General features: G+C 36.5%; 1 protein-coding gene across 2 annotated transcripts in view; it reads right to left on the bottom strand.

Annotated features, from left to right (window-relative positions):
* Positions 1–3472: 3472 nt before the first annotated feature.
* Uba6 (ubiquitin like modifier activating enzyme 6) overlaps positions 3473–14183 on the bottom strand; it is a 79450-nt gene continuing 68739 nt past the window's right edge. For both annotated transcript variants that reach the window (XM_055629274.1, XM_055629275.1), the window contains exons 31-33: positions 13332–13419; positions 12226–12320; positions 3473–5689 (exon numbers count right to left, since the gene is read on the bottom strand). In XM_055629274.1, coding sequence (XP_055485249.1) covers positions 5542–5689; positions 12226–12320; positions 13332–13419 — 331 coding nt within the window. In that variant the 3' untranslated portion in view covers positions 3473–5541. The remainder of the gene's footprint in view (positions 5690–12225; positions 12321–13331; positions 13420–14183) is intronic.

The raw sequence follows: 14183 nt of genomic DNA, 5'->3' as shown, positions 1-14183 counted from the left end.
TGAGACAAATGTGGATCAGGGCTGCATTGCTACATTCCAATGTTCCTGGCTGGTTAGACTTTTTTTTAACATGCGTTTTTAAACCATTAGACTTTCTATGCATATGTTTTTTTATAATAACCTTTTGAGTTTAGTTTAGCTAGATCTTGGGTAAGAAAAAAATGATATAAGTTTAGGATAGTCAAGAGGTGGGGACTTTGGTATCTTCAAACCACATTTGGAATTATAAAGGAATGAACTTTAAGGGTAAGGGTAGACAACAACAATAACAAAAAGTCTGAGGTTCTACCTTGAATTGCTCTAGAAGGGCCAGGAAATCAGAGTGCCTGAAGTTCCAAAGTGACTTTAAGTTACTAGTGCCTAGATATTTTGTAGAAGCAAAAAAATGGGGTGGAGGGGAGAATGAAAATATCCTATTAAATGATTTCTGTATGTTTTCAAGTAAAATATTGCAAGTACTTAAAAGGAAACTTGGCACAGAGAAAGAGAAAAAGAAACAGAAGACAACAGACTGAAATTAAGACAGACTATGCTTTTTGGGCTGCAGAGGTGGTTAACAGTACTTTCTCTTGCAGAGGAGCAGGGTGTGGTTCACAGCACCCATCGGGGGTAACTCACAAATGCCTTTAACTCCAGATCTAAAGGGTCTGATGCCTTCTTCTGGTCTCTATAGCACCCACATACACATGGTACACATAAACACATAAAGGTGTTCACATACATAGAAACACACACCACACAAATAAGTGATTAAAATTTGGGGGCAAGAAAAGGGAAAACTGCCAGAGTGAAGTTTGCAAATTTATAAAGATATCTGAGAATGGAAAATAGAAGGGTTAAGAAAAACCATGACATTTTAACAGAAAAAATAAAGTTTAAAGAATGAATTTTGTTAAACATAAAAAAATGTACCAGCTAAAGTGATGGAGACATTAGTCTAGAAGAAAAAAGGCAAGAGGTTCAGAAAGAAAAAGAGACGTGTACATTTTCTACTACTAGGAGAAAAAAAAATAGACTTTACCAAAATACTACTGTCATAGTATTAACCAAATGTCCAGAATTAACTCCTGAATTACTATTTAAGCCTGAAAGGCAAAACTAAGTGCCCTAGAAGGCAACAGAGAAGATACCTCAGGCTGGGAATAAGATTTTAATTATAAAACAAAGACTGGTCCTGCTAGTGCCTACCCTTTAGCTACATACCATAAGACATGTACAACTCTACAGACAATAAAGAGCATGATTTATAAATATCTTCTACATATCAAATGAGGAAAAGAACTGCCAAAACAAAGGGAAAACGCATAACATATCTGACAAGACATTTTTCAAAAAAGAAAGTTTAAATGGCCAATGAACTTGTGAAAAGGTGGTGCCTGCCCCCATAATAGAGGAAATAGTTAACAAAACACAATTGCATGTACACCACACTGTCAAAAGTACAAAAACAAAACAAAAACCATCCAAACTGATCACAATGTGGAGAAAATGAACATTATCTAATGCCTAGTAAAAGGGGACAGTGCATGGGAAGGGTTATTAGAAGGAGGAAAAAAAGTAGGGAAGGAGAACCTGATGTTATTTCATTTCAAAATTAAAATACTAAAAATATCTACAATCAAGCAATTTTGATCCTACACATCTTATTTGCAATTCAAGAGAAACAAAATACATTTATTACAGAACTGTAATTATCCTGAACTAAATACATCTTTGTCATTCAGTCAATACAACACATAAACTGGTATATTAATACAAAAGTAAAGTAAACTATTATAGCGATGGTAAATAAAACATGGCCACGACGAACACGGAAGAATCATGGCAAATGAAATACAGAAAACTATGTAGAATGATTCTTTACATACAGTTCAAAAGCAGACAGAACTGTTCCGTTTTGATTTACACATGGGGGGGCAGTAATACCATATGAACAAGCCAACCGTTAAAACCAGAAGTAGAAGAGCAGTAATTACCAAGGGTGTAAGATGTTTGTGACTGGGGAATTAGGAAGGTTTCTGATACCAAGGTTCTATTAATTTTAATATTGAATAGGTGAGCAATTATTTTAAAATTATTCCAGAAATTGTATACTCACATTTTACATACTTAAAACATGCCTTTTCAGTTACAAAAAGGAAGCTTTTGAGACTGGAGTGATGGCTCAGTGGTTAAGATAACAGACTGCCTTTTGAAAGAACCTGGGTTTATTCCCCAGCTCTCACATGACAGATTACAACTTTGTGTAACTCCTGTCTCAGGGTATCCAACACCCTGTTCTGGCTTCATGAGCACTGCAGACATGTGGTGCATAGACATACATGCAGGTAAAACAAATCATGTTCACATACACAAACACAAAAACCAAACAAACAAGATTTCATGATACAGCAAGAGTAAAGCAAATACAAATTGCTTATTTCATCTGACTCCCAAGATCTAAACTCTGATTTTGTTTTTGAGTTGACTCAAACCCAAAGCCTTGTGTATGCGAGATAAGTACTCTACTCTAGACTTATAAGCCCAGCTAGAGCTATATTTTTGTACTTTGATGTTGTCCCAACAATGTGTCATGAAAGATGAAGTATAAAAATAAGATATACTGTTTCCACATTGTACATTTGGAACAACGAATAAAGAACTTAAGATATATAACACAACAGTTTCAAGCCTATAAAGATGAACTTTAGAAACCCCAAACTAAGTTTTTCATGGCGTGCCTCTTTTTCTCATTTATTTGTGCTCCTGGATATTAAAGTTACAGATTTTAGCTTGCTAAACACACAGTTCCCTTTTGGCTTATATGCCCGAAACCAGTCTGCTTGCAGAGAATGTAACAGAAGCAGTACTAACCATAGAATAAGAGATAGGGTCTTCCTGTGCTCAGTTTGTAGACCAGGCTGGCCTTGAACTCACAGAGATCTGCCTGTCTCTGCCTCTGTGAGTGCTGGGATTATAGGTTTACGCCACGATTCCCAGCCTAATCTGGGCTGAGGGTTTTTTCCTGAGTCTGATACTCCAACCAAGGAGCATGCATAGAGATAACCTAGACCCCTGCACAGATGTAGCCCATGGCAGCTCAGTCTCCAAGTGGGTTCTCTTATAAGGGGAATAGGGACTGTCTCTGACAGCAGCAAGCTCTTTGATTACCAACCCAAAGGGGGGGGGGTGGGTGGGTGGAGGGAGAGCAGCTTTACCAGAGGAAGGCAATGCAACCAGTCCTTATGAGATCTGATAGGCTAGGGTCAGCTGGAAGGGGAGGAGGACTTCCCCTATCAGTGGACTTGGAGAGGGGCATGGGAAGAGATGAGGGAGAAGGCTACATCTGGGACACAAAATGATAAAACGTAATTAATATAAAAATAAAAATTAAAAGAGTGTAAAGAAACACAGAACACGAATTATGGCAATATCCTAAATTTTTTTCCACTTATTTGTAGAATTAAAAAAAAATAAAAAAGGAATCACTGAATGGAGTAACACTGTTTTTTTCCCCAGTATTCAATAGTTACATTTCATTAATAATCTTAAAGTACAAAATAAACAAAACAAGAAAATCAGTTGTCATCAAGTTCACTATGGCTTTCCAGTTTAGTAAAAATTAGGACAGTAATAATCATTACCTACGGAAGAGCGAAACAAAAACCAAAAAAACAAATGAAAAAATGGTTGTAGGTTTAATTGCAAAATGAACCTTACCTTATCCTGGTTGATTTGATTTATTAATTTATTTGTTTACTCTGGCATTCTACAAAGCATGGTTCTCATTTACCTCTAAAGGTATGTGAACACTTGAGTAAACAGTGCCAAAGTATCTGTTCATGTTTGAGGATTGCTGAATGGTTGCCAAGAGAATAACATTATTACCAAAGAATAGGAGACAAAGTAAAAATTGAAAGAGGCTTTTTATCAAAACAAACAAACAAATAAACAAACAAAAACAGAAAACATTCTATTATTCCTTCCCTCATTAAGTTCTAAGCCACAAAGTCTTTGATGTTCCTGGATTCAATTTTATGTAACATTAATTTTTACCATTATACTAGGAATATACGTAATAGAAAAGGGTAGGATATGACAAAAAAAAGTTTATTTTTCTATGTAGCCATTTCTTTACCAACAAATCCTGCTCACTTTTCTCCATCTCTCAATGAAAAGAACATTTTATTACAATAACTCACCCATTTCCCAATTGGAGACTTTATAAAAGGAGGAAACAAAAAACTGGTTAACATAGACATTTAAAAGTATTTGTAAATGGAAAGTAACTATACTGTTGGAGTAATACTGATTTAATCTAAATTTTAATTCATCAAAGTAGCTACAAATGGTCTGAAAATGAGTAGGAGCTCCAAGTAAGTGACTTTGAGAGGTTGTAAGAACTTGCTGTTGAGAACACATGAAATATGCTTGTAAAAAAAAAAAAAAAAGTCATTTACTGACAGTAACGTATTGTTTATCTCTGTTGATGGACCCAATTATATGATTACTTGCAATTGTTCATATCAGGAAACAGAACATTTTTCTCAAAGAAAAAAAAAAAAAAAACCTAAAAAAATATATTCTTTCTCTCTGCCAATTCCCATTTTGGGAATGAAGAGTAAAATGACATGTTTTCTTTAAAAAACATACTATTTTTTTTTCTCTATTACATTGGAAAGAAAAAGACAACCGTACTTGTATTAAATTTCTAATTTTCACCTATTTCTAAGGATATTGTCTTTTATATAACATTTCAGCCTTTTATACTATGTCTAATTTTGAGCTCCAGATAAATAAAATAAAGGCGTATTAAGAATCAAATGATTAGTCATATCTATATGCTCACATTCATGGATTTTCTGAGAGTTGTCAGAGTGCATATAATACTGTTAACATTGAGTTCAAGTTAACACGTCCTCATGGTTTACAACACTGATCTTATCAGCAAAAATCCTGATTTAGGGGAGGAAGTAATATAACAAACTCTGTTAGCACAAGTAAGAAGACACTAACTTAACTACACAAATTTAAATCTCTATTCTTCATCAATCCCTCCTCCTCTCAGTTAGGATCCCTTCTCCTCTCAGTTAGGAAAGTTTCAAAGCCTAATCATGAAAGAGGTATAGTTTCACACTATTTATATTGAAAAATGGGTCTCAAATAATGAAAAAAAAAAAAAAAAAAAAAGAAAGCCTGAAAACAGGATTTAGCTTTTTGAATAGCCAGGATTCACTATTTTCAATTTCTTCATCTTTATTTCTTCTGGTCATAGATAAATGCTTTCTTTGTTCCTTCTTTCATCCACAGGGCTTAATATACAAACTTGTAAGCATTAAGACATGGTATTCCAGTTCAAAGTTGCTATGATAATAACTGTATGAAGCAACGAAGAGATGTGAACTATGCTCCAAAATGTTTTGTAATTCTTCAGTGTAGTTAAGCTTCCTACTGTTGTTTTCCTTAAGTTAAGGCAAAAAGAAATCCACAGTATTATGAGCTGATTTAATTTTAGTTTCTGAATTAAGTACACTTTCCAAAATAAAGCAGTCCCGAGTATCTCTATGACAACGTTTCTTCATCAGTGTGACTGAAGTAGTATCTTACTGGAGGTCCTGGCAAATCTTCATCTCCATCAGTGTCTGGGGCAAATGACACAGTGAGATCCACATATTTCTTCTCAGTAGAAGGTTTCACAAGTTTGTGCATTCTAAGAATAAGCAAAGATAAATACTTCGGTAATTTGATAAATCAAAGGACTATTTGCTAATTAGTACTAGTAAGAGACTTGTATATATACCTTAAAATAGAGTAATCTGCCTATTTTTAAACATTAAATTTTCCTTATTGTTCCAAGTTAAAAACACTTTATCTAATAGGATCCTTTCTGGTAATTACAGAAAAGAAACAAAAAAATCCCAAAGAGTAATGCAGTGATTTTGAAAAAACTGACTTTCTTCCTACATTTCCTAGCTTAGAGATATTATGGATCCACTGGCATTCTTTTAGAGAGAGGAAAAAATAAGCTTCATTAAAACATTACAATACAAGCTACCAAATCTCTCACGGATTTGGTTATCCAAAATCTCTTAAAACGTAAGTTGAGGACCAATTCATGCAAGGCTCTGAATTATGTTTTATATTTGGTCCCCCACAACAATTCTTCCAATTTTAAAGTTACTTTGTTCCATATATAACTTTTCATTCTTTCTACTACTCACATCCAAATTACCTGACTTTCCAAAGAGATGATGTGTATTCTTTTAGGTTTTTTTGTTTGTTTGTTTGTTTTACCTTTTTTTCTATTATTTTTATTTTTTTTTAAAATTTATTCACTTTGTATCCCAGCTGTCACTCCCTCCCCCTCAGCCCCTCCCAATCCTGCTCTCCCTGACTCTTCTCCCATGCCCCTCCGCAAGTCCACTGATAGGGGAGGTCTTTCTCCCGTTCCATCTGACCCTAGCTTATCAGGTCTCATCAGGACTAGTTGCATTGTCTTCCTCTGTGGCCTGGCAAGGCTGCTCCCCTTCAGGGGGAGGTGATCAAAGAACCAGCCACTGATTTTATGTCAGGGACAGTCCCTATTCCCGTTACTAGGGAACCCACTTGGGACACTGAGCTACCATGGGCTACGTCTGTACAGGAGTTCTACGTTATCTCCATGCATGGTCCTTGATTGGAGTATCAGTCTCAGAAAAGACTCCTGGGCCCAGATTTTTTTTGGTTCTATTGCTCTCCTTGTGGAGCTCCTGTCCTCTCCAGGTCTTTTTATCTCCTCCTTCTTTCATAAGATACCCTGCACTCTTTAGTTTTTTTAAGCTATGTAAATATGCATAAGCTGTTGGCTCTTGCCAATAATAATCCCCCTTCAAATGCTCAAATGAAATTTAACCCAAAACAGAAGTCTGATTTAGGAAAGTCCATGGTGCAGTGTCAGCATCTTTATTGTAATGATTTAGTTACAGTAATTAATTTATAAAGAATTAAATTTATAATCAATGTGCCAGTTTCTCTGAGTAAACTGTACTTAACATCAGGGTTATTTCTACAAATAATAAAATAGCAACAGAACCAACAATTGTGAAATATTACTGTTGTGCTACTACACTTTTAGGGTTTCCTATTACTTTAACATTAAATATCTATGGGAACAATCATTGATGAGAATCTATGTTTCAAAGCTACTCAAGGAAACTAAACAAGTATTAATAAATAATCACCCAAGCCTGTAAACGTAAGTCTTTATAAATCCAAGCTCATGCTCTTAACCACGGTTTCATTCACTGATTTAAAGTGTCCAGCCACTTAAGTAATTAATAAATAACTGCTAAATCAGGGACCACACACTGGCCAACTCGCAAAACATGTTATTTTTGCAGCAAATTTTAAATTACAATAATTCATGATCACATATTTTACACACATCTTGGTAGCAAACATAACAAGAACTCTAAAAACAGCTCTTAAGTTCTCTAGATGATACTTTGGAGTTCTAATGATTTTAAGACAAATTAATTTTATCTAATGTAACAATTTTAAGGTAAAGATAACTAAGAAAATTATAATGTACAAATGATTATCTTCAACTGATAATCAAAAGTCATCAGTCATGTTAAGGAGAACCATCACATAGATATCCACTTATACAAGTTTTTACTGATGGCTCTTTTGTGCCTGGTATTGGTCTAACTGCTTGAGATACAACAATGAAGAAATAAAATAAAGATTTGTGCACTATGAAGCCCATCATTCTAGTGTGAGTGGAGGAGATAATGACAGAAATAACAATACATGCAAAATATTTTGTAGCTATAAAAGCAAGTGTTTGCAACATGAAGATCAGAGTTTGGTTCCTAGAAGCCACATACAAAAGATAAAAGTGGTTGGTGGCATTTGTATTTTCAGTGCCGGGGATGAGGGGGTAGGGTTTTATAAGGACTGTTGGCCAGCCAGCTGAGCCAACACAGTAAGGTAGCTCTAGATAGTGAGAGTTTGCTCCCTAAATAAGGTATAAAGGAGTTGAGGGCACCATCCACTGATCTTTATACACATTCATATGTCCACTCCTACATACTAGAATACACACCACACACCTCCATGTGCACATACAGACACATGTGCACATGAAGCAAGCTGGTTTTCTAAAATGATAAACACAGTTTGCACACTCTAAGTCAAACTAACTAAAAGAAAGGAGCAGAAAGATACACACGGTATATACTCACTTATATAGACCTGTAAGATAGGATAAACATACTAAAATATATGCACTTAGAGAAGATGAACAAGAAAGAGGACCCAGAGTTAAGATGATCAATCCTCACTTAGAAAGAAAAATGGGATGGACAGGGGAAGTAGGAGAAAACAAGTAACAGGACAGAATCCTACCACAGAGGGCCTCTGAAAGACTCTACCTAACAGTGTATCAAAGCAGATGCGGAGACTCATAACCAAACCTTCAGCAGAGTGCAGTGAATCATATGAAAGAAGGGGGAGTTAGTATGACCTAGAGAGGACAGGAGCTCCACAAGGACAAAATATAGCAGGGCATGGGGTCCTCTACGAGACTGTTTCTCCAACCAAGGACCATGCATGTATGGATATAACCTAGAACCCCTGCTCAGATGTAGCCTATGGTAGCTCAGTATCCAAGTGGGTTCCCTAGTAAGGAGAACAGGAACTATTTCTCACATGATCTCAATGACTGGCTCCTTTACCTTCCCTGCCCCCTCCCCCGAGGGAGGAACAGTCTTTCTAGGCCACAGAGGAAGACATGGCAGCCATTCCTGGAGATACCTGATAAGCTAAGGTCAGATGGAAGGGGAGGAGGTCCTCCCCTATCAGTGGACTTGGAAAGGGGCAGGGAGGAGATAAGGGAGGGAAGGTGGGATTCGGAGGGAATGAGGGATGGGGCTACAGTTGTGATACAAAGCAAATAACCTGTGATTAATATAGAAAAATAAAAATTAAAAAGACCTTTACAATGAAAACTTTAAAATACTGAAAAAGAAAATGGAAGATCTTTCAGAAGACAGAAAACATCGTATGTTCAAGAATCAACTGAGCAAATGGCCATCCTGCCAAAATCTACAGGTTCAATGCAATCTACATCAAAATTCTAACACCATTCATCAGAGAACTGGAAAAACAAACAAACAAAACCAGACAACAACAAAAAAACAAAACAAAAGGCTTAAAATTCATATGGAAACATAAAAGACCCTGAATAGACAAAGTAATCTTGGGTAGTAAAAATAATAGTGGTGCTATCACAATAGCTGATTTGAAGTTACACCAGAGGCAACATAATAAAACGACACTGAAACAGACATAGAGATTGGATAATAGAATAGAGGAACCAAGTATAAGCATCCATAGCCAAATGACTTTGACAAAGATGCCAAAAACACATATTGGAGAAAAGATAACTTCTTCAAAACAAACAATACTGGGGAAAGTGAATGAAAAAGATGAAAAGACTTAGGTAAAGACTTCATGAATAACACCTCAGTAGCTCAGGAAATAACAATTGACAAATGGAATCTCATGAAATTAAAAAGCTTCTGTACAACAGATGAAACCATTAATATACTCAAGAGGCAACCTGATCACAGAAAATGAAGAAAATATTCACCTGCTATATACTGAAAATACAGGAAGAGTTTATAATGTTGTGGATAATGCTGTTTCCAGAAGCCATAAGTGATTAAAATGTTTTATTATTTTGTTTACCCATGTATGTATGTACTGTATATGTGCAGAAGGTTCTGGCAAGGTATATGTGTATGAAGGTCAGGATTACTGTGGAGTTTCTTCTACTTTTAAGTGGGTTCTAAGGATCAAACTCAAGTTGCCAGGCTTGTGCAGCAATCACTTTGACCCCTTAATCCATGCCAGTTTACTAACCAAAAACTTTTTTGAAATTTTCTTATAAGTTGTTGCTCAGGGAGGTCCCAGAGGCCTCCAAAACAATGACATTTCTCTTGGCTGTCCACCTGAGCTACGTAAGATCCTCTTGCTGAAGACTCCTGTTTTGACTGAAGGATACAGAGAAATGAGGCTATACCTGAGCTGGAAGGATCCACCCTGCTGGCTAGGGTGTGTCGTGTGGGAATATGAAGACTACTGGGGTTCGGCTGTGAAAACTCAGCTATTACACGAACCTGCCAGGCAAGATGTGCCCAATGTCCAATGGCACAACAGTGGCGTGGCTGTTATCAGGATAACCAACTACATTCTGATTTAGGGCCTACTATATAAGAATTCATGCTTCGAGCATTAAACCTGGTTGAAAGCCAGACTAGGGAGGGTATAAGCCCTAGATAAGTATGTCTTTGTGTGAAACAGGACCTACTATTGTCACTTTGTTAACTGAATAGTGAAAAAATACCTCCTAAATATGTTTTTACTCAGATACTCTGCTTCCAGCTTGGTCAGAGAGAAACGTCTACCTGCAGTGCAAGAGTTAATGGAGAAACTCCATGTGTTGAGAATAAGTGATGACTGAGTGGCCAACCCTAACTGGGACTTTGTATACCCTTCTTTCAAGGCTCAGAGAACACTGCAGGTGAGGGAATGGAAAGAATGCAAAAGCTTTAGGATGGTAAAGAAAAGTGTATGTTATCTTCTGGACGTGGCTTTTGTACCCATGAACTCACACCAACAATGGTTGTATAAAACAGGCTTAATGGGGGAAGGGGCTAAGGGAGTTATGATTATTGGAGGAGTCATTTTCCTCAGGGGTGTAACCACTGGTAAGTTTCTGGTGATCAAAATTAATAAATTCCCTCATATGCTAATAAAATCAATTTCAATTAAAAGACAGTAGGGGCAGTGAGATTGCTCAGTGGGTAAAGCAGCTTATTACGCAACACTGGTAATTCCTGGAACCCATGTAAAAACGTGTGTATGGGAGGAACAGATTCTACAAAGATGTGCCTCTGTCCTCTATACAAGTGCTTGCGTGTGTGGATATGTATACACAATTAAAAAGAAAAGAATCTGGGGAGAAACACATCAAAATATGAGGGAAAAATGTTATGAAAAAAAAATGCATTTAATGCAGTGGTTCCCATCCTTCCTTAATATAATTCCTTATGTTGTGGCGACTTCCAATCATAAAATTATATTCACTGTTACCTCATAAGTATAATTTTGCTACTGTTATAAATCCTAATGTAAATATTTTTGGAGATCAAATTTGCCAGAGGTCGTGACCGACATGTTGAGATCTACTGATTAAATGGGAAGAGGAAGGAGATGATGGTTAAAGTACATTATACATTATGAACTTTTGAAGAATAAATATATTTTTAAAAGGAGAGAGCAAAACAGGGCAGGCATACTAAACTACAGCTGGAGACAGTTTGCAGTGCTAAATAGTTAAGAAAGGCCTTTTTAGAAAGTGCAAAGACCAAAGATGACAATCCAGTCTCCAAACTGCAAGCAGAGGAAATAACCAGAGCAAAGCCTTCACCAGAGAATGTCAGCCATGTTCCAGAAATACAGAAATCAATGTAGATGAAAGGAGAGAAGTAGAGAAGGAACGTACAAGGATACAGAGGAGCAGGTCAACCAGTGCCTTGCAGGAAGCTGTAAAGATTTGGGCTCCCTTTGGTTACTTTTCTTCCTCTAAAATGCAGCAACAGCAGGTAGAAACCTAACACGCAGAGGCAATATCTAGACTATTAAATTTGTAACAACTCAGCCCTCCCTGATCCTATATTTTTTCTTTTCATTCTTTACCTTTTCTACTGCATCTACAACTACTTTACCTTTCCTAGTTTTTTTTCCTTCAAATTCCTCAAGTCGGAAGGTTTTTCTGTCCTTCCTATTCCCAATGCTTAGAACAGAGCCTGACCCACAACAGACATCTTTAGCAAAAATGCACCAAGTAAATAAAAACATTACTTAGTACTCTTGCTTATATCTCATTTTTACACATGTAATTTTCTATGTTCACATGTAAGGCTGTGTCCTACTTTCCTTAGTACACTGATCTCATTTCTAAGCCTATATCTGACAAAGATCTGACTAGGCTATAATAAATTTACAAAAGTACAATCCTGAGTCTCTTTTGAGAATTGGACTGTTGGCCTTCCCCTGTCAGATTCAGTCTTTACTAATACCAGAAGGCCACAATAATGCTTTTTATATAAATTCTAGTATATTCTTTAACTTTCCAGTGTATACCCAACTTATGCTTTGATTCTTGTTCCTCTTCTGCACATAATGGTAGATACTCACGTCAACTTTAACCTTTTTGCATGACCCGGCATTACAGGAACATAAAGCATCTTGACTCCCTGCACCACCATTGCTGGCTCAATTCCATACTTCTCCTAAAGGTAAACACCCCAAAGGAAACAATCACAGCCTCATCCAAAGTACATGAGTAAAAATGTTTTACAGCCACAAAAGGAGGGCAGGCTTATATAAAATGTTATTTATATCCTCCAAGAGAACTATAGCGGTTATCTGTGGTTTTACTTTTCTCAATTAACCAGAGTCTAAAAATACTAAATGGAAAAATCTCCAAACTAAAAACCTTCTGTTCATTCCAGTCCTGGAGACTGCTCTGGGGCTAGGGGCAGGTCATTAAGTGCTCTTTCATTAAGGCCCCAGCCCTCAGAAGTAAACATGTTAGCTTTAAATTGCATGCCATCCCAAACAGCCTGGTAAAGTCTAAGGCTGTCCTCTAACAGCTTTAATGGAAATCATTTGCTGGGTCAGGTCACCACACTTACGTGACTTATTAGTCACCTAAGTAACTTGTCTTTGTTACTGAATGGCTCTCTACTGCTAGTGTTTAAGTAAGCGCTGCTTCAAAATTCATATCAGTAGCCAAATTACAGCTATGAAGTAGCAACAAAGCTAATTTTATGGTTGGGGCCACTACAACATGAAGGACTGTATTAAAGAGTCGCTCCATTAGGAAGGTTGAGAACCACTGACTTAATAGAAGGCACAAAGTGCAACAATAGTGAGACTGACAATTCAGCCATGCCAAAGGGGAACCAATAGTGCCTCCTTTGAAAGTAGTGAGCTCTCACTGTCTTAAGGAAAGAAAAAAAAAAAAATCAAAAGGCTCAGGTTTAAGAACGACTGTTAAATAAGTAATCTCGAGAGAAATACTCTCCTTATAGTATGCATTCTAATATAATATTCTTATTCTCTTATAATGTCTTACTTGTAAACTACACTAGGTATATACATACAGGTGTGAGTCTGATAAAGAATCTAGTACTATCATAGTTTCAGTGACCCACTGGGGTTCCCATAAATTAGGAGGCACATTACACAGAGACAAAACTTCAAGGTACTAATAAATCAAGGAAGTGAAAATATCCTACTTTGACAGCATTTATGAAATCTGACAGGGTGAAATCTTCTTTTCCATGTACAGTCCATCTGTCCCAAATTGTAAATGATATTCCATTTCTGTTACAAAAAAAAAAATCTATCAAGAACATAAGCATTAAAATGTCTTTCCATCAGTTGTAATAAAACATTTTGAATAGTTCATTATTTGTGAGTTACTTAGAAATTAATATTGTGGTAGTGGAGAGGGAAATATGATTTCTATAATATTCAATAAATAAACACTATAGGTATCCACTTTTATGTGTTTTGTATACTTTTTTCAGTGACTCATTTCAAATATGTCTTATGTTACATTTTTATATAACTGTTTTTGTTTCTCTTAGTTTCACTCTTAATCCAGCTATCATTTAAATAACTGAGAATTTTATGTTTGTTTAATAGTAAGCTTTACAGAACATCAACTGAGCAGTTATTACTCTATTCTTAACCCTCTAGGTTAATCTGGTTTCCTCCCAGCATACATCCCAGGGTACTTGAACTTTGTAGCTTTCCTGCAGAATTCTTCTTTCCTGGACCTCTCTGGTGGCTCAATCCCCCACTTCCTATCCTCTAACTCTTCCAACCCCCACTCCCCCCTCTCTCCACCCCGGCTGGTAGAAGTCCAGGCCTAGTCTCTCCGCTGTGCAGTGATTGGCTATAAGTTGCTTTATTGACATAGCAGGGAACCATTAGGGAGCAGAGTTTATACAACATTAAGACAGGAGATTCTCAGAACAAGGTTTGCAACCAGATATGGGGAATACAGAAATCAGCATTTGAATTATATAATAACCTTAGGCTTATAGTCTTACAATGTACCCCTCATTTTCTTTTTAATACTT

The sequence above is a fragment of the Psammomys obesus genome, unplaced genomic scaffold, assembly GCF_907164565.1.
Source record: "Psammomys obesus unplaced genomic scaffold, mPsaObe1.curated_primary_1811, whole genome shotgun sequence".
Classification (NCBI taxonomy): domain Eukaryota; kingdom Metazoa; phylum Chordata; class Mammalia; order Rodentia; family Muridae; genus Psammomys; species Psammomys obesus.
The sequence above is the reverse complement of the archived record's forward strand: the minus strand, read 5'-3'. Positions and strand labels throughout refer to the sequence as shown.